The sequence below is a fragment of the Malaclemys terrapin genome, chromosome 1, assembly GCF_027887155.1.
Source record: "Malaclemys terrapin pileata isolate rMalTer1 chromosome 1, rMalTer1.hap1, whole genome shotgun sequence".
Taxonomy (NCBI): Eukaryota; Metazoa; Chordata; order Testudines; family Emydidae; genus Malaclemys; species Malaclemys terrapin.
The window spans coordinates 344,439,181-344,462,436 of record NC_071505.1 but is presented as its reverse complement, the minus strand read 5'-3'; the positions used below and the strand labels follow the sequence as shown (position 1 = coordinate 344,462,436).

Genomic DNA, 23,256 nt, shown 5'->3' with positions numbered 1-23,256 from the left:
TAAGAGGCACTGTCCCTGGTACTGATGGGGAAACTGAGGCACGGGGCAGGGAAGTGACTTGCTGTGAAGGGAGCTGGCATTGGGGCAGGGATTAGAACCCTGACATGTTCGGCCTACAGAGCTGCAGCCTGGTATCCTCGCAATGGGCTCAGGTATGGGGCTGACGGCCAGGACCTTGGCCTAACCCCATAGCTCCTGCTTTGGGGTGTCACACCCATGCGCCACGACCCAAGGCCACCAGCTCTGGTCACGGAGCCGTCCCTTGGAGAGGCCTCTTGCTCAGCATCGGGGGGCTCAGGCCTAGAGGTGAGGGGCTCTGTGTCCCCTCACCAGTCCCCAGAGCCTCCCTGCCCCTACCCGCGCTGCCTGGGCCTGGTCTGAGCTGCCAAACAATCTGCTTCTCCCCCGCAGACGATGTGTCGGTGCTGCTCCAGGAGATCATCACGGAAGCCCGGAATCTCAGCAACGCCGAAATGTGAGTGAGCGGCTGCTCTGCGCGAGGCATTACCCTGGGGGTGGGGAGTCAGGCTGGGTGCCCCTCGGGTGCCCCCTGCTCCCAAGGAGGCCAGGTGTGCATGCACACTGGCATCACATTCCTCGATCCCTGCTGCGGCTGGGACATGCGCCGGGAACAGCTGATCCCGTGGGAAAGCTGCTCCTCGCTGGTTATTTTTACAGCTCTGATGTCCGGCTCCCCGGTGTAAATCCCCCCCCCCCCACGCTCGCTCCCCGTGCAACACCCCAATAGGGCAGCAAACCTGCGGACTTCCTGAGCATGGAGACGGGGCCTGGCTCTCCTCTCGCGTCCCCTGGCGTGAATCGGAGCAGGTCCGGCAGAGCTGCTGCTCCAGGCATCCCCCCGGGCTCAGGAGAGGCCAGGCCCTGTCCTCTCTGATCAACGTGGCTCTCTCTTGGGACGGTCTTGGGCTAGATCCTGCCCAGGCCAGGGGCTCAGGGCTCAGGCCTGCACTTAGAACACAGCTGCCCGGCTGCCTGCTCCCTCCAGCGCATCACGTGGAACAAGGTGACGATCACGCCCCAGTCCCGTCTTACCCTGTGCCCTGGAGAGGCAGCACAAGGGGCTTGAGGGTTGCTGTCGCCAGCCCAGGAGTGTGCCAGGCTCACTCACCTGCTGCACAGCCACATGGAAGCCCCTACCCGAGGTCCCCAGCCCCAGAAAGGTACAAACACGGGGTCTGACCCTGCGCTCCCGAGGCTGGCCCTGAGGGGGGCAGCGCTGGGCCTGATTCACACGGGCTCGGCCCACAGGCTAATAGCCCAAGCACCTGCAAGGATTAGGGCTGGGCAAAACTCAGCCACACGCAGCCTACGCAGGGCTCAGGGGAGAAGTGTTTTCTTTGGCTTCTGGCATGCAGCTTTGTGTCCCAGAGAGAGACTCCTACGGTGCAATATAACAGCTGAGAAATAGAACATGATTGTGTGACTAACGACTGCAGCACAATGATGCAGATGCACCAGGGGAAGGGGCAACATTAAAGGTTCATGTCCCAGGGACAGAGTTAGGGGTATGTGTCCTGGGGGCTGGAGTTAAGGTTACATGGCCTGTGGGGCAGAGTTAAGGCTACATGGCCCAGGGGGGTACAGTTAAGGTTACACACTTCCAATCTTAATTTTCTCCTTCTCAGGTGTCTGCATTTGTAAATATAACAGGAAGTGGTGTTTAAATGTTTTAATTTTCCTGTTTCTTTTGAGTGCAGAGGGCTAGATCAGCCCCTATCCACGAGAATAGCCACAGGAAGGGACCAGGGTAGAGGAATATGCCACCCACATAGGGTTGCCAATTTTGTTTGGGTGTATTCCTGGAGGTTTCATTGCATGACATAACCTTTAATTAAAGATTAATCTTTAATTCCTGGAGACTCCAGGTCAATCCTGAAGGGTTGGAAAGCCTACATAATGCAGCTGTTGGCAAACCAGCTAATTGTATCCAACACGGACCCAAAGTGTTTCACATCTATCCAAAAGGATCTCTGTCCACCACAGAAATGCAGCCACCTCTGGGGTGGAATGTGGCAGCTGCTTCTCTGTGCCCAACAGCACTGCGTAGTTTAGGACAGGAGATGAAGAACACCTTGCCCGGAAGGGAGAGTAGGGGAAACTGAGGAAAGCCGAATGTCGTTCCCCAGCTGCAATGTAGCCAGAACTGTGGGGCTAACACCCCATGCCACGGGATCACCAGTGACCACAGAAGCTGGGATCAAGGGAATCCCTAGTCTCACGGTGGGGCACTGGATCAATGAATCCAAAGGGGAGATGTGCTAACCAGAGGCTGTGGGCCTGGTCCGAAGCCGAGGGAAGTCAATGGGAGTTGTTCCGCTGCCTTCCATGGGCTTTGCCCCGGGACTGGATGGTACTCTGCGGCCAAGGCTGCCTGGTTGCTGTGGAGATCTGACTGAGCGGCTGGTTGTCTCTTGCAGATGCTCCGTTTTCCTGCTGGACACGTTCAGCCATGAGCTGGTGGCCAAGGTGTTTGACGGGGGCGTGGTGGATGACGAGGTAAGCCCTCCCGGGAGGGCCTGGGGCTCGCCAGCAGAGGGAGCTGCGGGTGGTAGCGTAGGCAGACCCGGGAGGATGGAGCAGGCCCAAGGATGAGGTGAGGCCAAGGGGATCAGCTGGAACCACCCGCTCCAGACCAGGGATGGCTGGTCATGAGGAGGAGAGCGGTCTCCAGGCCAGGCCGAGGGCGCTGCTGCATGAGGGCCGGGACAGGGAGGCTGGGTGGAGGCTGGAGATGGAGATGGCGAGGGGCAGGGTGCAAGGTAGGGAGATGGGACTGAATCCCAGGAGATGGGGATGGGAGGTGGTTCCCTGAGCCCCGGGAGGACGGAGGATTGGACGGAGATGGGCAGCATGGGGCCAACGTCTCGGTCAATCCCGTCCCTCAGAGCTACGAAATCCGCATCCCGGCGGATCAGGGCATCGCGGGTCACGTGGCAACGACGGGGAAGATCCTCAACATCAAAGACGCCTATTCCCACCCGCTCTTCTACCGGGGGGTGGACGACAGCACCGGCTTCCGGACCCGAAACATCCTGTGCTTCCCCATCAAGAACGAGAGCCATGGTGAGAACCTGGGCAGCACCGGGCATCGGGGTGCAGCTCCCCGGGCGCTGCCAGGGCACGCGGGCATTGGGCAAAGCGCTCCCTCGATGCCGCCTCCCTAGACACCACACCAGGGCAAAGACCCATCAGATCCCAGCTTGGTCGCCAGGGTGTGGTTCCTGGCCATGTGTTCTCCTAGAGCAGCGTTCCCCAAGCTGGGATCCAGCGGAGGCCCCTGCGCGGCCGACTCCGCCGTGTCTCCAGCTGCCTCCGCCAGTCTCCTGGCTCCTCATTCCCAAGAGGAGCCTGGCGATGGGTCAGAGCAGCTGGAGACGAAGGGAAGGAGAGACGGTCAAGAAGCAGCCTCTGTATTAATTCGCCGCCGGTGCTGAGGATGAGGGACCCCCGCTCTAGTGGTGGTAGCAGGACCCCTATGGCCTGCTCTGTGATCTTGGACAAGGCACGTGACAGCTCCGTGCCTCAGTTTCCCCACTCCTCAGATAACGAGCATGGAACTGACCCTTGTCACGGGGCGGGCTGTGAGAAGGGAGGAGTGAAGTTAAATTGCCCTGAGTCTTGTTTGAGTGCCGCGCGTGTTGGAGACCCCAGCCCTTCCCCTGGGGGGAGAGTCCTACACTCCGAAGGTTGGATGGAGCCTGATGTCAGCCCATTGTACTCGGGCAGCAGGGTGAGCTCATGGCTAATGCACAGGGCTGGGATTCAGGAGGGTTTGTTACCAACCCACTGCAAGTCCCTTGGCAAGCCACTGAGCCGGTGCCTCAGTTTCCCCACCTGTCGGAACATCTGGGCCCGATCCCCAGCGGGTGTTAACTGGCAAATCTCCATGGAAGTCAGCAGAGCTACGTCGCATCACACCAGCTGAGGTTCTGGCCCATGTCTATGTAGCCACCTTACCGGGAACTTAATTGTTAGGCTTAACTAAGTGTTCCTAAGTGCTTTGAGATCCCCAGCGGGGAGGAGCCACAGAACGTGGGGTTGGTGCTTGGGAGTCCCCTGGTCCCGCTCAGACACTTGTAGACACAGGTGTCCCCGGGAGGAGCCCAGCTGCTGCTCCTTCGTGGGGTGTCACGTTGATAAGTGACCCCCAGCGCCATGCGCTGAACTCCTGCCCTTCGCCGAACGAAACCGCTGGCCCGGCCCGGCAGTGACAATCTCCGGGGGGCGAGTGGCAGCCCCCGCATTAACATCCTGCATCCCCCGCTGCGCTGCAGTGGGATCACACTCTGGCCCTCCTGTGAGCGGCCAGGCGGCCTCGGCCCTTCCCCTGTGGGACCGGAGGGTGGCACGGGCTGCCCTTGGGGCTCTGTGATATTGGTGAGTCAAACCACCCAGGGCGAGCGGCCCGGCGATGCTGTCGGTAAACACCCCCACCAGTACTGCCAGCAGCCGGTCAGTCCCTGCTGCCTCCCCCGCAGCCCCACGCCTGGGGCATGTCACCCTCTAGTGCCAGCCCCACTATGGCAGCCTGGAGCTGACTGGGCGGTGTGGAAGAGGCAGGCTCTGAATGTCCCCGGTTTGATCCCTGCTGGCGGCCGTAGAGTGTCTGCAAGCAGCCATGGGGAGCAAATCCTCAGGGCAGGCAGTGATGCTCCCCACTCTTCCCCCCCCCCCCCGATTTGCTTAACCCCTTGCTGGCCTCCCCACCAACCCCTGTATGACGCACGGTGCCCCATCCAGGGACACACCCTCTGGCCAGGCACCCCATTGCTGGCTTCACGCAGGGCTTTGACCTTTCCTCCCAACTCAACTTGCTCACCCAGTGCTGGGGATTGTAGGTCGCTAGAGCATGAGGTGGGAGGGATGGGCTCCCCCTGTCCTAGCCCCAACCCCTGTGGACCAGCGCCCTGGGCAGACCCATGCCAGAACATGGCTGGGAGCCCAGGGCAGCCGGGTTTCCCTGTGCGTCGTCACGTCAGTACGCTGGGCTCTCGCTGTTCTTCCAGAGGTCATCGGAGTGGCAGAGCTGGTCAACAAGATCAACGGGCCTTGGTTCAGCAAGTTCGACGAGGACCTGGCCACGGCTTTCTCCATCTACTGCGGGATCAGCATCGCCCACGTAAGCGGGGGGGGCTGCCCCACGTGGGTGGGTCCAGCACCCGGGGGAGGAGGGGTGGATTCCCATGCCAGATTCTCAGTGGCTTGGGCACGGGCCCAGCCTTCGAAGCTGCCAAGCTCCCCAAGTCTTTTGCTGGAGAAAGCTGGATGCAGTGGGTTGGGGAAGGCTGGGGACCCAGCGACCTCCCAACAGCGTCTGCCCCCCCCCCAGCCAAGCCTGACGTTTGCAGACCGCCTGCCCTCTATGGTGCTTTCCAGGCTGCTGTCTCAGCACAGAGCAGGGTTAGCCTGTGTTCTGCCTCCCTGCGACTGGACACCAGACTCTTCTTCCCTTCCTGTCCCAAGCTGTTGTGTGGCTGCACACTGTCTGTCGGGTTCCGCCCCAGAGGCAGCTGCATTTCAGCTGTACATGGAGCGGGGAGCGTAGTTACAAGTGACAAGCGGAGCCTTAAATAACGCTGGGTCATCGGTGAATCTTGTCGCCTCTCGGCACCCTAGGAGAGGTGGAAGGCGATGCCTGGCCATGTGGGTGTGAGTTCAGGTCGGGGGCTGGAGCTCAGGCGCACCCCAGCGCTGCGTGCCTTAGGCCTAAGGAGATTGAAGGGCCTGGAAAGACTTGTGCTGAGCACACGGGCGGGAGCTGAGGCCCCGGGAGAGCCAAGGGCAGCAGGAGCCCGTCCGCCCGGGCTCTGATCGCCTTCTCCTTCCCTCCCCTCCAGTCGCTGCTCTACAAGAAGGTCCACGAAGCCCAGTACCGAAGCCACGTGGCCAATGAAATGATGATGTACCACATGAAGGTCAGAGGATGGGGGGGGCTCCCCAGGGAGTGGGGCCGGCTGGGGACATGGGGCTGGTTGTTGCGTCTCCGCAGCCCTGGAGCCGCACTGAGCTGTGGGTGAGGATGGGTGACGCCGTGGGTGTCTGGCTCATCTTCCTTCTAGTTCCCCCCGGAGGGGCCAGTCTGCGCTCCCCTGCCTACAGGCTGCTTCACACTCAGCGTTACTCCCATGCTCCACCCCAGAGCTGGCTGCATTTTAGGGGCAAACTCTGGATTTGCCCCAGTGTAACCGGGTCACAGCCTCTGACTACCCCGATAGAGCAGCAGCGCACTGACTACCCCGATGGCACTAACTGGCCCCCACGTTGGCAGGCTCCACAGAGAGGGCAGGGGGCAGCATGGGCCGTGGCGCGGGAACCTCTCTTGCCTCCGGGTCAGATCATTGCGCCAGCCCCGCTGCTGCCCAGGCTGTACCTGGTGGACAGAGGACCCCAGCACAGGGCTGTCAGGGCAGCACTGGGCGCCCCGTGCCCGGCTGAATGCGGCCTGCATCTGCAGCTCCTTCACCAGGCCCAGGCTTTGGCCCCCGGCGCTAACAGCCCATCCTGGGGCTCCCCTTGCAGGTCTCGGACGAGGAATACAAAAAGCTACTCAGCGACGGGATCTGCCCCGTGGAAAGCATCGACTATCGCTTCGCCGATTTCACCTACACGCCGCGCTCGCTGCCTGAGGACGACACGCCCATGGTGAGTGCCCCCGGGGCTGGCGTCTAGGGTCCTGCCCATGGCAGCTGGCAGCCAAGCTCCCCGAGGGGGGGATGAGCCGGGGTTAGGGGCTAGCCTAGGGCGCCCGAGGTGTGGGTCTGCCACAGCTGCATGGGCGGATCACTCTGTACCTCCAGTGTCTGTAGCCCTGTCCTGCCTCCGAGGGGCGCTAGGAGAAATCCAGGAGGTATCCAATGCTACGGTGATGGGCTCTAGGTAGGTACCAGAGACAGCCTGGGCTAGGATCTGGCCCTGGCTTGGGGCGTCTGTCCGCCAAGGAGCTGCATTCGCCTTGGTTTAACACGAGTGCCCCGCGCTCCAATCCCACCTCGGGTCCAAGGCGTCGATACGATTTCCTGGCATCGCTGGCTGCCCCCCGTGCCCACCCGGGGGCGGGAGCCTGACAGCCACCGGTGCGTCAGCGCCAGCTTGGGGGAGAGTTTGTGCCGTATGTGGCTCCTGCCCCCCAAGGGGGGAGGGATAGCTCAGTGGTTTGAGCATTGGCCTGCTAAACCCAGAGTTGTGAGTTCAATCCTTGAGGGGGCCATTTAGGGAGCTGGGGCAAAAAAAAAAAAAAGTTGGGGATTGGTCCTGCTTTGAGCAGGGGGTCGGACTAGAACCTCCTGAGGTCCCTTCCACCCCTGATTCTATGAATGCCGAGAGGGGTGCAGGGGGTTAGCTCCATGCCCAGCCTGGCCTTCTCAGCGCCAGCCCGGTGCCCGGGTGCAGCCTCTCAGCCAGCTCTCTGCTCCCTTTCCCTCCGCAGGCCATCCTGAGCATGCTGCAGGACATGAACTTCATTAACAACTACAAAATGGATCGCCAGACGCTAGCCAGGTGGGCTCGCTCGCCGCGGGGGCTTGGCTGCTCTGGGAGGGAGGTTGTGGCCAGCAGGGGGTGCTCTTGCCCAGCACTGCAGTACCGGGGGTTTGTCTAGACTGTTGAAGAGAAGACTGGGGGGAGGGACCTGACGACAGTTTTCAAGTTACAAGGAGGAGGGAGGAAAAACTGTTCTCTTTAGCCGCTGAGGATAGAACAAGAAGCAATGGGCTTAAACTGCAGCAAGGGAGGTCTAGGTTGGACATTAGGAAAAACTTCCTAACTGTCAGGGTGGTTTAGCACTAGAATAAATTGCCTAGGGAGTTTGTTTAATCTCTGTCATTGGAGATTTTTAAGAGCAGGTTAGACAAACACCTGTCAGGGATGGTCTAGACAATACCTAGTCCTGCCCTGAGTGCAGGGGACTGGACTAGACGACCTCTCGAGGTCCCTTCCAGTCCTATGAGTCTATGACATGACCTGGCAGTTCAAGGGTGGAAGTGCCCTGCCCTGCAGCCTGCCAGGGGTTCTCTGCCTGGAGCACGGGGGCAGTGCAGAGCCGAGCGCCGGCTCCCCGGGGGCGGCTGCGTTCTCATCCCCTTCTCCCCGCTCCGGCCAGGTTCTGTCTGATGGTGAGGAAGGGCTACCGGGACCCGCCCTATCACAACTGGATGCACGCCTTCTCCGTCTCCCACTTCTGCTACCTGCTCTACAAGAACCTGGAGCTGGTCAAATACCTGGAGTAGGTGGATGGTTACAGCTCCTGCAGAGACCCAGCTTCCCCCCGCCCCGGCTCTGCACCCCTGGCCCCGTGGCCTGTGGATCTCCCAGCTCAGCGGGGCGGGCGATCTGTACCACTCCCTCTCCCCTGCTGATTCAGCAGGTGGCGCTCTCCCCTCGAGTCTCCCATCAGCCCAGTTCCCTGACGTGGTGCTAGGGGGCGCTGCGCCGCTCTCCAGGGTGCACCAGCGGACACGGGTTCTCACCGCTTGCCCACGGCATGTTGCACAAGTCAGGGGGTTGGCCCTGGGCCGTGCCACATTGCCACACTGAATTCCCACAATGCACTGCTCCTCTTCATTTCCTGTCCCAAACCGTCATGTCCCTGCGTGCAACTGCAGTGTTCCAGCCCAGAAGTGGGTGCACAAAATGATCCCTGCACCTATAGGCACCTGGCATGAGTAGGTCCATTGAGCTCAATGGGGACCCCCGCACTTTCAGTGGCGCCAGTATGTGGCTGCCTGCCTGGGGCTGCAGAAGTGAGGCTAGTTTGGACGGCCCCGGTGCCGAAGTCCCATCAGCCGGGAGAGGTCACTGCAGAGAACGGGCTGAGCTGGCCCCTGGGAGAGGGAGGTGTTGCCCCGAGAGCCCCTCCCATCCCTCGTCACCGCGATTCAGCGAGTCCTTTTCTCCACAGAGACATTGAGATCTTCGCCTTGTTCGTCTCCTGCATGTGTCACGACCTGGACCACAGAGGCACCAATAACTCTTTCCAGGTGGCTTCGGTAAGGCCGGGGGTTACAGGAGATCCGTTTGTAAGCCTGGGATATTACAGGAGATCTGCCGGTGAGACCAGGGGATTACAGGAGATCCGATGGCGAGGCTGGGGGATTACAGGAGATCCGATGGCGAGGCTGGGGGATTACAGGAGATCCGATGGCGAGGCTGGGGGATTACAGGAGATCTGCCGGTGAGGCCGGGGGATTACAGGAGATCCAATGGTGACGCTGGCGGTTACAGGAGATCTGCCGGTGAGGCCGGGGGATTACAGGAGATCTGCTGGGAAGGCTGGGGGATTACAGGAGATCTGCCAGTGAGGCCGGGGGATTACAGGAGATCTGCTGGAAAAACTGGGGGTTACAGGAGATCCGATGGTGAGGCCGAGGGATTACAGGAGATCTGATGGGAAGGCCGGGGGATAACAGGAGATCCGATGGTGAGGCCGGGGGATTACAGGAGATCTGATGGGAAGGCCGGGGGATAACAGGAGATCCAATGGTGAGGCCGGGGGATTACAGGAGATCCGATGGGAAGGCCGGGGGATTACAGGAGATCCAATGGTGAGGCCATGGGATAACAGGAGATCTGCTGGTGAGGCCGGGGGATTACAGGAGATCCGATGGGAAGGCCGGGGGATTACAGGAGATCTGATGGGAAGGCCGGGGGATAACAGGAGATCCGATGGTGAGGCCAAGGGATTACAGGAGAGCCGATCGTGAGGCCGGGGGATTACAGGAGATCTGCTGGTGAGGCCGGGGGATTACAGGAGATCCGATGGGAAGGCCGGGGGATTACAGGAGATCTGATGGGAAGGCCGGGGGATTACAAGAGATCCATTGGGCACCAGGGCTTTGGGTCCCCCATGGGGCTGGAGATGAAGCTGCTGGGGGGTTGGGCTCCCAGGACACCTCGTTGTGGGGGTACCAAAGCCCCGGGAACCTTTATCTGAACATTAGGCCGATGTTGCTAAGCAAAGGAAAACGTAAAGTGACAAGAGGTGACATCACATCCCCACAGCCCCTCCAGGGCAGGGGGAGCCGTGGTGCGGGGAACACTGCAACTGCCATGAGCCAAGTATCTAGGTCCTGCCCAGCCCTCAGGGGGATCGTGTGGCTTCGTCCGTCACTGGCTTCTGCCAACTGCCCCAGACCTTGGTCCAAAACCCGACTCTCCCCCAGCCCGGGAATGAGCTTCAGGGGCGTTTTCGTGATTCTTTCCCCTGTGATTCCGGCTCCCAGCCCCACCGCGAGGCAGGGGGGCTGGAAACGCTCCAGTCACCTGGTGCGGGTTCAAGGAGATCACTCCTACATCGCAGGGGAACCGGCCTCCCATTCGGAGGGTGGAAACCCTTCCAGCCCCCGAGACTCAAGGGCCAGCGCCTCTGGCTGATGCCGGATCTCAGTCCCACCCCATACAATGTTCTCTGGGAAGGGGATCTGCTACTGAGTCCCCGGTGAGCAGAGGGGCGGGGCGGGGAATATACAGCCCGTGGGCCATAGTAACGGAGCGTGCCCGCCCCCCTTGTGACCTCATGTGACACAGGCAGCCGATCTCGGCCCCCTGCACCTGTAGGGGCTCCTGGTCCCAAACCCCACCAGCCCCAGCCCCAGGGTTGGGTCCCTCCTGGGGCCGGGCTGCGAGGCTGTCAGAGCCGCGGCAGGGGGGCACCTGCCCAGCTGCAGCCCCCACTAACCCTAAAGCTCCAGTCAGACGGACGCCTTCGCTCGCCCCTGGCTGGCGACCCCACTCGGTGCCCCTCTGTCTTCCAGAAATCCGTCCTGGCGGCGCTCTACAGCTCTGAGGGCTCTGTCATGGAGGTAAGACGCCTTCTGCCCCGCGCCCCGCCTTGTTCCCGCGCCCTGCCGCACTCCGGCGGCGGCTTGCCTAGCTCACCAGTGAAACAACTGCGGCAGTTCTCAGCCTCGGGGGGGTCTCTGCAGCTCCACGCTGGCAGCGGGGCAGGGTGGCTGCCCCAGGTGTGGGGGCCATGGATAGATGGGCATGGAGTCCCCCATCACCTCCTCCCTCACCCGGGGACAAGGAGAGAGGGCAGCTTAGGGAAAGTCCAAGGCCTGGGGGGTGGAATAGCAGGGAAAGCCCCTGCCTGCCCCTTCCGTACGTTCCCCACAGCCCAGCCGTAAGGCGCGGGGAGTCCTGCCCCACTCGTCCCTACGGGCGGGGCGGGGAGTGCATGTGCCGATGGGGAGGTGCTGTCCGCTGTCCCCTGCTGGAGCCCTCTCACTAATGCAGCCCTCCCTGCCGTGCCTCGGTTTCCCCCCTCAGAGACACCACTTCGCACAGGCCATCGCCATCCTGAATACCCACGGCTGCAACATCTTCGACCACTTCTCCCGCAAGGTGAGTGGGGCGGAGCTCGCTGCCGGTGCCCCTCACTCCTGCCATGCAGCCCCCTGCTAGTCCAGCCTTCCCACAGCCTGTTCTGTGATGCACCTTGCTCCTGTCCCACAGCAAGCCTGGCTATTCCCATCTTTGCTGTGGCCAAGGCCCCTCACTCCTGACCCACCAGATCCCCTGGCACTCCAGCCGGGCCGGACTGTACCCGATTACGTGGTGCTATTGGCTTCTAGGCACGTGCTGAGACCTCCTGAGGGGCCCCCTCAGGAGTAGAGCCCTGCTCTCCGGGTGAGAAGGGCCAGCCACGCACTGCGCCTCACATCCCAGACAGAGTCCTTCTCCCAGAGGTGTGGGCCAGCCTGGGCTTCGCTCCTTGGTTCCTTCGGCAAATCGCCTGTCCAGACGCAGTGACGCACGTTGTGCCAGGTTCGGACAAGCCATGCCTCCCTCCTCCTGGATCCGAGGAGTCTTCCATCCGAAAAGGGTTTCTGCTTCCAGGGGAAACGCTCACTGATTAAACAAAGCCCCTGACCCAGCCGTGGACTCCACTGGATAAAAGCCACAGGGCTGCGAGGTGGAAGGAAGTGTGGTCTAGTGGTTAGAACAGGTCATGGGGACTTGAGTCTCCTTGGTCCCATTCCCCGTCCTGCCACTGAGTCCTTTGGTGACCTTGGCTGACTCCCCTGACCTTTCTGTGCCGATCAGGCCACGTGGTGTGAGGTCACCGAGCCACGTGGCACTCAGGGGCAGTGTGATTGGCCTTGCAGGATTACCAAAGGATGCTGGATCTGATGAGGGACATTATTCTGGCCACGGATCTCGCTCACCATTTGCGGATCTTCAAGGACCTGCAGAAGATGGCGGAAGGTAAAGGCCCCCGGGGCGCTGGCAGCACTGGTGAGAGTGGAGGGCATTTGCTACGTGAAACCGGCCACTAGCAAACGCTCCCGGATCCCGGCACCGGGAGTCTGGAGTCCGTCCCTGGGAGGGCGGCCAGCAGCCATCTGAGGGCTCCCGTGTGATTTACAGCTAGAACAGGAAAACATCTCGGGCTCTGGCTTAGAACCAGCAGCAGATCCCAGTGGTCCTCGGCTTCGCTTTGAGGGTGGAAGTTGAAATCGGCAGGTTGTAATGCTCCTGTGCGACCACTGGGGGGCAGTACCACTCCTCAGCTGCTTCACTGTGCCAGGGCATCGCTGGCCTGACTGAGCCCCCGGGCGGGGTGCAAAGGCCCCCGAATGCCGGGGGATGCTGACTCCAGCTGCACCTTGTCCCTGTCGGGCAGGCACCTGGGAGCGGCTCCTGGAGTCCTCCGGCCCAGCAGTGGGCCCAACCCAGGGGAATCCAGAGTAATCCAGGGAAATCCAACCCATCAGCCTCAAAGGCTCCTAACTCCCCCTGACGCCGAGGAGAGTTAGGCACCTAGCCCCCTTGGAGGATCTGGGCGTGAGCGGCTTGGCAGAGCTTTTCCATCTCTGCACACGCCGGGCTCCAGCCGGCTGGCGCTGGAGAGGGGTCGCCGGCCCCGGGGCTGGGACGGCGGGAGCGCGGTGCGAGATCTAACGCGCTGGCGCCCGGCGACTCAGCGCTCGGCCCTCTTCTCCCCCTGCCTAGTGGGCTACGACCCGGAGAACAAGCAACACCACAGCCTGCTGCTCTGCCTGCTCATGACCTCCTGCGACCTCTCGGACCAGACCAAGGGCTGGAAAACCACCCGGAAGATCGCTGTGAGTACCAGCGGGGCCAGCCTGGCCCCTCCCCCTCCGCCTAGGGGGGGCTCAAGCCCCTTCCACTGGGGCAGTGCCCCCAGTCACACTCGAATGTGGTACCCAGGGGTCCAGCGCCCCCTGGAGGCGTAAAGGGGGGAGGCGGCTGTGCTCATTGGTACGAGCTGCCACCTACAGCTAGGGTGCAGCCGAATCTCTGTGCTAATATCACACATTAGGTCCATCTGCTCCAGTACATCTCCCCCTCGGTGGCCAGCACTTAGCGCCAGAGAGACGGGCAAAGCAAGTCCCACCGTTACCCTAGTAACGCTCTCCCCATGGAGAGCGCTCCTTCCCACTCCCAGCAGGCACTCATTCTCTGCTCTGAGCATGGGAGTGCTCAGCCAGATCGCTGTCCTGCCTTATCAGTGGGCAGAGCATTAGCAGGCCTTTGACAGACGCAGGAAGCTTCCTGCAGCAGTGAGTTCCACAGGTCAAACCTGCCTTGCGTAAGGAAAGGTCTCCTTTAGCTTGCTCAGCCCCTTGCTCTGAGTGCGCTGGCCCGGTGAGGCGAGCTACACAGCAGAGCCTCGTCCCTTCCGAGCCCTGCAGACCCTCCTCACGTCCCTTCGAATCGTTAGAGCCGTATCTGTTAAAACGCCAGCAATGCCAGTGAGATTGAGAGGCCCCGCGTCTCACGGGAGGTGCCCAGCACTGTGTGGGCAGACGAGTCTCTCTCTAAGCAGAGCCGGGAATACGGGAGCTAGCATGGAGCGATTCTGATCCGTGGCCTTTCCTTCACAGGAGCTGATCTACAAGGAGTTCTTCTCCCAGGGAGATCTGGTACGTGACTAAATCCCCCTGTGTCGGGCTTGGCTTCCAGCTGTTTGTTCCCAGGCCACCCTGTGCTGCGGGCCAGGGGCTGCATTTCCAGCGAGAGGGCGCGGAGGTTGGCTCTCACGCCAGGGTGTCTGATGCCCGTGTTTCAGGCGGACGGTGGCGTGGCCAAAGATTCTTCCCTTCACCCCCCCAGATTGGGTTCAGCTCCGCTGTGGCTCTTCAGGCCACTTTAAAAAGCCCAGCGCTGGCTCTCCACCCTGAATCACCTGCCAGCCTCTCCCTCTGACGCCCCCAGGAGGCACCAGACACGGGCCAGGTGGAGGCAGAGCCAGACCTTCGGCTGGCCCTCTGCACCCTCCATCCATGGGGCTGTGTGCTCCCAGAGGAGACTAAACCAGCCCCAGGCTGGCTCAGGGTGATGCGGGCCGGGGATTGCTGGCTAGGAGGCAGGAGGGAGCCGGGCCGGGAGGCGTGAAGCCAGGAACTGCGGGGATCACCGCCCCTTTGCCTGTTCTCTGCAGGAGAAAGCCATGGGCAACCGCCCCATGGAGATGATGGACCGGGAGAAGGCCTACATCCCCGAGCTGCAGATCAGCTTCATGGAGCACATCGCCATGCCCATCTACAAGTGAGTTCCCCGCGGTATGCACCCACACACACACACACGCCCATCTACAAGTGAGTTCCCCGCCGTATGCACCCACACACACACACACACACATACACACACCCATTTACAAGTGAGTTCGCCGCCGTATGCACCCACACACACACACACACATGCCCATCTACAAGTGAGTTCCCCGCCGTATGCACCCACACAGACACCCATTTACAAGTGAGTTCCCCGCCGTATGCACCCAAACAGACACACACACACACACACACATACACACACCCATTTACAAGTGAGTTCGCCGCCGTATGCACACACACACACACATGCCCATCTACAAGTGAGTTCCCCGCCGTATGCACCCACACATACACACACACACACACACACACACACCCATTTACAAGTGAGTTCCCTGCCGTATGCACCCACACAGACACACACACACATACACACACACACACCCATTTACAAGTGAGTTCCCCGCCGTATGCACCCAAACAGACACACACACACACATACACACACCCATTTACAAGTGAGTTCGCCGCTGTATGCACCCACACACACACACACACACGCCCATCTACAAGTGAGTTCCCCGCCATATGCACCCACACACACGCGCACACATACACACACACACACGCACACAAACATACACACACACACATGCCCATCTACAAGTGAGTTCCCCGCCATATGCACTCACACACCCACCCACACACACACATACACACACACACACACACACACACGCCCATCTACAAATGAGTTCCCCGCCGTATGCACCCACACACCCACCCACACACACACATACACACACACACACGCCCATCTACAAATGAGTTCCCCGCCATATGCACCCACACACACACACACGCCCATCTACAAGTGAGTTCGCCAATCTATGCACCCACCCACCCACACACACACACACACATCTACAAGTGAATTCCCCGCCATATGCACCCACACACACGCGCACACATACACACACACACACACGCACACAAACATACACACACATGCCCATCTACAAGTGAGTTCCCCGCCGTATGCACCCACACACACACACACACACATGCCCATCTACAAGTGAGTTCCCCAATCTATGCACCCACACCCACACACACATACACCCACACACACATGCCCAAGTGAGTCCCTGGGGGCGGCTGCCTGGGGCGGGGGGCAGGGCTCAGCGCAGGAACAGCGCCCACACAGGCAGCCGCTGCATGGAGCTCAGCAACGCTGCACACACACACACACACACACACAGAGCCTTCTTTCACACACACAGCCCTGACACACACACAGTGCCCTGGGCACCAGATCCTCTTTAACCAACACCTCCCCCCCACACACACACACAGCCCTAGGCATTGGATTCTCTTTAATCACATGCAGGCCTTGGCCATCAGCTCCTGTTTAACCCTGAGGGAGGACACGCTGCGATCCCTGGTACCCTCCATTGGCAGGGGCTGCTCAGCTCCAGGGCAGACGGAGCCTGGCGCAAGCCTCGCTGGGCACTGTCTGGCGGGTGGTGTGTCCCCCCCCGGAACTGGGACCTCATCAGTGCGCCCCACCCTAAGATAATCTCCAGCTGGAAGAGAAGACCAGCGAGTTCAGGCCTCCAGCGGTTGCCTAGAGGGGCCTCCCATGGTCAGCTGCAGGCAGAACCAGCGAGAGTTGGTCTCCTGGTGCCTAGAAGGGCCAGGAGCAGGCAGAGGCCAATCAGGGCTCAGCAGGCTAGATAAAAAAGGCTGGCTGGTGCTATTAGTGACCAGATCTGGGTGAAGCCGGAGTAGGAAGGCTGGCTGGCTCTCCCTGCCCCAGTTATCTGCCCTGGCCAGGGGCCTAACCCTGCCAGTGTTTGCCTCGTGTGTCTGTTATGGACTGTAACACCCAAGTGGCTGTTTCGAGTTCATTGTCCATTTGTTTTCTCCGCTCCGGCCAGCCCTTGGCAGCGTGCGTGGAGCGCAGCGGGCCCCCGATCCCCGCTCGCGGCCCCTGGGGCGATGGCTCTCCACCCCTCCTGCTGACAGGCGTTCTCCTTGTCCCCCAGGCTGCTCCAGGACCTGTTCCCGAGAGCCGCCGAGCTGTACGAGAGGGTGGCCAGCAACCGGGAGCAATGGACCAAAGTGTCTCACAAATTCACCATCAGGGGCCTCCCCAGCAACAACTCGCTGGACTTCCTGGACGAGGAGTACGACCTGCAGGGGATGGACAGGGAGAGCGCCAAGATGAACGGCTGCCTGGACACGGAGGGGCACATGGAGACGGTGGCGCAATGAGGTTCTCCTCACTGCGGCGGGGGGGCGGGGAGGGGAGTGACGGAGCGACAAACCCAGCGACTCTTTGTCCCTTTTCTCCTGGAGTCAAAGGAAAGAGGGAGCCAGTTTGGAGAAATCCTTATTTGTCCAGTGCGTTCTCTACAGCCCCGGTCCCCCCCCAGGCCGTGCCTAGCTCCGCGGGTGGGACAGTGGCTCTGATTCACACCTGTTCGGGACACTCACCCACCTGCTTTTGTGGATGCCGGGGCGGGGGGGCATTATTCCTTGGACTCCTTTTGCTGTACACTGAAATGAACCCTGCTTCCCCGCTCCCCTTCTGTACGGGTACCGGCGCTGTTCGGTGGCTGCAGGGCTCGGTGTCTAGGCTAGGAACGGAAGGGGGTTCGCCAGGGCCGGGGAGAGCACAGCTGCCCTTGCGTCCCAGACCAGGATCTCGTGCCTCACGCCCTCCTGAGAGCCGAACTTCACGGGCTGATCAACATGGAGGACTTTCGCCGCTGGCTGCTTCGGGGTGGGGGGAGAGGTCTGCAAACCCTGGCTATTGAACGGGGGAGTTCCCTGGCCCGTGAGGCTGGGATAGGGGAGAGCTGTGCCGGCGGGCGGGGACGGAGAGGAGAGGGGGCCAGTTGCAGAGGAGAGCGGAAATGTTCCCGAGGTGGCAGAGACAAATGGCCGGGAGAAACCACGTGTGGCTCGTCCTCGTGAACGTACCCGCGGGCGCAGAGCAGTAGGGCCGGTGGAAGCGGGTCTTTGCTCTGGGGATGTCTGGCTGAGAGCACAATGCGTTTTTCTGACCTCCAGGCAGTCGGGCGTGACGGGTCCCGTACTCCCAAGCACAGGTTCACGGCTGCTCTCCTCCCAACGACAGCCTCCCTGCTCTCAGATCCAGGGCCAGCCGCCTGCTGTCACGCCCAGGAGGCCTGCCCCTGAGTGCTGCGGGAGGGCAGAGGAAGGGTGGTTAGATCCAGAGAGGAGTCCAAAGCCATCCCACGGGGAGACCTGTCCTGAGAGGACACTGCAGGGGAGGAGAGAGACTGGAGTCTGCAGGCCCTAAAATGCCCCTGATCCATGCATGTGCTGAGCAGAAACACCAGTGCATGAGCACTGCCAGCTTGTGAACTCAGACGGGGCCAGAGCCACACCCGGTGTAAGCAGACGCACGTCCATTGATGTCAGCGCAGAGCGTTTTCCCCTTCCCCCACATCTTGGCCCATCGCTGCCTTTGTAATTGAAACCTGCCCTTTTGAGATGAGCCCTTCGGATGCTTTAGCAGAGACGGTCCCGGTACCCAAGTGTGCCCTGCAAATACCCAGCCGAGCCAGCAGCCGCCCACGCAGACGCACCCCGGCTGCCCTCGACAGGGTGCGGCCGGTTCCAGAAGGGATCTGCCCAGCGGTGTCTCCCTGAGCAGTTGTGTTCCCTGAGCAATGGTGCAGAGCCAGAGAGCGATGAGCCAGCCAGCACACTGCACCCTTCACCAGATGCACGGGCCGCCTGCACCTTGTCTAGCTGGGCCAGCGCGGAGATTATTTAGAGGCCTAGATTGGACATAGAACCCAGAGGGCATGTGTCACACATGCCATCTGAAATGTGCTGGGGGCAGCATTTTCTACGGACGCTGGTGGGGTTTTAAGCCTCCTTCAGGCCTTTTATTAACACGCTCGCCAGTCTCTTTTCGGCTGCACCCGCTGTGCTAGTGGTTTAGGTCTAAGTGACTTGGGGGATGGTGGGAATGCAGCAGAGAAAGAAACGCGTCAGCCAGCGAGCGTACAGCTCCCTAGCTACATAGCCAGGTATCGCAATCACAGACCCTAACCTGGCACTTTCCCCGTTATATGCCTTGAATTCAGATTGAATCCACGAGCTCCATAAGGTCTAGGGCCCATGAGCGGCAGAGCTGCAGCAAAGCATTCAGCTCATCGTCAGGAAAGCAGGAAATACAGACATTCTCCCCTAGGCCAGTACTGTGGTGGTGTGGCCAGCGTGTCCCAGCTGCCCGTGGACTCTGAGGGACAAATCGTCATCTGGCAGATGGCCTCACTGCTGAGCAAATGATTGTCACCGGGGGGAGGCTGTCCCAGCCTTCAGGGAAACAGATGGGACAGAACCCTGTCTCCTGCACTGCCTGGTTCCACTGGTCCCACGTTCTCACTCAAGAGGACATTTGGTGCTGAAGCACTTGCAGGTTTCGTTTGCTACTGATCAGAGGACAGGCCTGCTTGTGGAGTCTGTGTGGGCCTTTAAATCCTTTCCCACGTCATCTTCCCCTGCCAATCGCAGCAGTCACTAGTGTAGAGAGTCCCAGGCGCTGTTCCTTCTTCTTAGGAAAAGACGTAACGGCCTGGGCTGGAGTCCTGGCCCCACTGAAATCGGTGGGATTGTGCCCTTGACTTCAGTAGGGCCAGGATTTCGCCCCAGCTGTTCCCCCCAGGATACGCTCTGCGGAGAGGCCAGTCTGCTGCTTTCTCACTTGTCTTCTGCACGCTTAGCTTGATTCTTTCTCACAAGGGGCGTCTGCATGGGAACAGGGTCTTGGATCTCTGAGGCCAGGTGCCCCTTGGTCTCCCAGCTGAAGGCATAAATGGCTCTGTGCGGTGATGACATAATTGCCACCTCTAGCGGTGCTCTAGGGCCATCAGCAGAGGGTGAGGAACTCAGGGTACGTCTATACTTACCTCCGGGTTCGGCGGTAAGCAATCAATCTTCTGGCATCGATTTATCGCGTCTTGTCTAGACACGATAAATCGATCCCGGAAGTGCTCGCCGTCGACGCCGGTACTCCTGCTCTGCGAGAGGAGTACGCGGAGTCGACGGGAGCCTGCCTGCCGCGTGTGGACCCGCGGTAAGTACCTTGTAGTTCGAACTAAGGTACTTCGACTTCAGCTACGTTATTCACGTAGCTGAAGTTGCGTATCTTAGTTCAAACTGGGGGGTTAGTGTGGACCAGCCCTTAGATGGGAACCAAGAAGCAGGAGCAGAAGGACGGTGGCATCCTCGGTTGAGGTGAGGTGGATTTGATGGACGGATGGGACTGTCTCTAATCCCTGTACGAGAGATGGCCCTAAGATAAACACCCTACGCTGAAGAGCCCCAAACTTTAGGGAAGTTTAGAGCCAGATCTGGGCTTATGGGTTGGCCCCATTGAGTTGAAACAGACCAGAACCCCGATCCAAGGTCTCCCTCAGCTCTGCCCTTTCCGGCCTAGACCCCTGTGTGCTAACTGCTGCCCTTCTCCACGCAGTCCCTCCAGACAAAGAGAGCTACAGGAGAGCACCATGTAGAGGGAGAAGAGTCTCCAAAGAGAATGTGGCCAGGTGGCATCAGCTGCTTGTGTCGTTTCTTGTAGCGAGTCCAGAGAACCCAGGCTCTTCCCCCAATAATGATACTGCAAAACATGGAGGGAGGCTAGCGTGGCCCAGGGGTCCCCAGCATTGATCCAAATGAATCAATGGTGGCTGTTCCTAGGGGTTGAAATTCACCCGGTGCCGAGTGCTGGTGTAATACCAACAGGATCAAACCTGGGGCCTCTGGAGTTTAGTGCATGAGACTCTCCCGCACGAGCTAGAAGCAACCTGGCTCTTGGCGAAGGTTGTAGAGCAGACGCATTAATCGCCAAGGGGTCTCGGTGCCACTAGAGGGGCCAGAACACCACACCCAGGAGGTGTGTGGGTTACGCTGGCACAAGCCCACTGCACGAAGTCCCAGCGAAACCCTTTTTCGGAGGTACAAGCAGGCCAGAGGGGTGTATTACAAAAGCGGGTCCCTTCGCTTTGCTAAAGCAGCATCTTCTGAAATCACAAGCCTGGCAAACCTCAACCAAAGCCATCCGACATCGACGGGGCTGCCGGAGTCTTTGCTGTGGGGGGACAGCTGGGGGGTGGAGTTATGTAAATGTTTTGTGGCAAGGGACGATGTCCCTACCCAGAAAAGAGACATGCTCACTGCTGAGCGGCTCAAGAGTGTTGAGTGCCTGTGTTATGTGGGAGGTCACAGTGGTCCCATCTGGCTTTAAAACCTATGGCCGAGGAGCGGTAAGCGCTGCCGTGTGTGTTTAATCTAAGACTGTTGGAATTTGCAGTGCTGTAAAATGGGGGCAAGCCCAAGCAGAAGCACATCGGGCCTGGAAAAAGCCCTGCCGGTAAACACAGCAGCTGGGGCTTACGGTCCTGGAGATCAGGTTTCCATCCCAGAGCAGCGCTCAGCATGGGGAGAAAAAAGGAGCTGGTGTTTAGGGCAGCAGATTGCATCCTAAAGGAGGATGCTATTCCTGGCTTCGCCACTGACTCACCGCGCGGCCTCAGGCAAATCACTTAATCTCGCCCCATGCCTTGGTTTCCCCATCCGTGACTCCCTTATCTCACAGGAGCTGCTCTGAGGCTGGAACCATTATTCAGGCTTTGAGAGCCTCAAACGGAAAGGGCTACCAAAGTGCATCAGTGAGATCAGCAGCTGGACTGTTTAACTGGGGAGGAAGGGCAGGGTTGTCCGGATCCTGTGAGTGGCTGAGCACTGGAGTGTGTAAATGTAGGAACATCTGGTCTTCAGTGACATGCAGTACACACGGGTGTCATCCCTACCTGCTCTGCGCAGCGACCAGACATTGGCCCGTGCTGTGGGTATGAATTCCTTGTGGATTTGGGCTACATACAAGTTTTCCTCGGGGTCTTTTTTTAATTGTATGTTTCTTTGAATATATGTCGTGTGTGCTGATGTACGTGGGGAACAGCGGGAGACTCTGAAGACAAGGATGCTAACCGAAAACATGTATTCATTTGCCTTACCTATTCAGAGTTGCCTTTAGAAAGATGCTTTGTATAAAATACTCTGTAGGACCTTGTGTCGTTACTAAACGTGAATGTTGGCTGATAGCTTTGTATAGGAGTACGTCTAGTTCTTTCTACCACAATCCCTCTTAGAACAACTGTAAGTATTTGCAGAGGGGAAGATAGCAGAGAAATTGGAAAAAAATAAATAAAAAAACCCCTAAAGGCAAAAAAAAACACCCCAACTCTGAAAACAAAGCTTCCTCTGATTGTTACGCTCCATTCGATTGTATCTGGCAGTGCTTGTGATTAATTTCTAACCACCACATTGTATTATAGCCATTGTTCGGGAATGGGATATTATTTATCGACGCTCCATCTTCCGCTGCGTGAAGAACAAAGTTGACGGTGTATGTAAACTCGCGGCAACGTGGCTTTATTGATGGTTTCTAAGGGTCTGACTTGTCCATTGGTGGCACGCTGGAAAAGCGGGGGGGGGGGGGGAATCAATGGGTGAAATCTATCCCTTGTTTCTCCACTGGAGATGTGTAAGAAAAAACAGAGGGTGAAATTCACCCCTGTGTAAGGCCTGTGCATACCTAGGCACTGGGACTCAGAGGGTACAGAGAACCTGTGCTAGTCTGATTTCACCCTTAGAGAACGCCACCACTGCTAGCTTACATGCGGACATAAGCGTGTTTTTCCCCCAGCCTGGCCCTTTTCTAGTTGAACTCTTTCCTGCAAATGAAGCAAGAGCTGTCAGCAAACCCACGCAAGGTGCCCCCATCCTTCCGCTCATTTGCAAGCACAAAAGAGCGAAGGGTGTGGGGGCGTCACAGACGTGCCAACGTCCTCAGCCCGCTGCGTAGATGCCACCGGATTCCCCTGGCGCTGTATAAAAGCGGAGACAACAAACCAAACCAAAATGTGAAGTGGCTATTTCAAAGTTGTGGCCCGTGTTTTGCGCCCTGGCTGGTTTTAATGTTGCTGTGTATGTGTGTGTGGTTCATTTTCTCTCTCGCCCTTGTACATAGCCACCTGTAGATAGTGTAAAGCCAGGCCGGTTTGTAGGGGTTCTCTTACCTAGTGTGTGTGTGGGTGTGAAATATTTTCCAGCTTTTCTGTCTTCTTCTTACATTGGTTGTTCTGGGGTTTCATTTTTTTTCTCCCTTAAATAGTTGTGAAGGGGAAAAAATGGGGATTTTTTTTTCCTAATAAATTTCATACGCCGATCTCCAGCATCTGCTTTTTATTCTACATCGGGACCAGGTGGCCTTTGCTGGGAGTGCCGATCGCAAGGCACATGGCTTGTTGTTTTATTGTATCAGGTCTCAGCTAAACAGGAGCTGGCCTGTTTCAGTTCTGGGGGGGAGGCTTCCAAGGAACAGCCGGAAGTGGTGTTGGTGATACAATAGGTGGGGCTGTTCCCTCTCAGTCAGTAGACCTGAGTGATAGTGGTGTTAGGGGCTAGCTGCCCAGAGGTTTCGAAAAGTCCACCCCATGGCTTCCCTGATGTCTCCAAGGCAGTTTAAGGAATAGTGTTTGGAGTCTCTCATGTTACTTGGTAATGGAAATGCTGACAGAGTCTGTGTCTCCTAGACTCATAACCTTTAAGGCCAGAAGGGACCATCATGATCATCTAGTCTGACCTCGAACCTCACCCACCCACTCCTCTAATA

General features: G+C 59.1%; 1 protein-coding gene across 2 annotated transcripts in view; it reads left to right on the top strand.

Annotated features, from left to right (window-relative positions):
- The window catches only part of PDE2A (phosphodiesterase 2A), a 276,311-nt gene extending 253,502 nt beyond the window's left edge, over positions 1-22,809 (top strand). For both annotated transcript variants that reach the window (XM_054015920.1, XM_054015921.1), the window contains exons 15-30: positions 412-475; positions 2,439-2,517; positions 2,907-3,084; positions 5,028-5,140; positions 5,859-5,936; positions 6,541-6,663; positions 7,448-7,518; positions 8,120-8,242; positions 8,918-9,005; positions 10,770-10,817; positions 11,284-11,358; positions 12,123-12,222; positions 12,970-13,082; positions 13,866-13,904; positions 14,423-14,529; positions 16,586-22,809. In XM_054015920.1, coding sequence (XP_053871895.1) covers positions 412-475; positions 2,439-2,517; positions 2,907-3,084; positions 5,028-5,140; positions 5,859-5,936; positions 6,541-6,663; positions 7,448-7,518; positions 8,120-8,242; positions 8,918-9,005; positions 10,770-10,817; positions 11,284-11,358; positions 12,123-12,222; positions 12,970-13,082; positions 13,866-13,904; positions 14,423-14,529; positions 16,586-16,814 — 1,628 coding nt within the window. In that variant the 3' untranslated portion in view covers positions 16,815-22,809. The remainder of the gene's footprint in view (positions 1-411; positions 476-2,438; positions 2,518-2,906; positions 3,085-5,027; positions 5,141-5,858; positions 5,937-6,540; positions 6,664-7,447; positions 7,519-8,119; positions 8,243-8,917; positions 9,006-10,769; positions 10,818-11,283; positions 11,359-12,122; positions 12,223-12,969; positions 13,083-13,865; positions 13,905-14,422; positions 14,530-16,585) is intronic.
- The last annotated feature ends 447 nt before the right edge of the window (positions 22,810-23,256 follow it).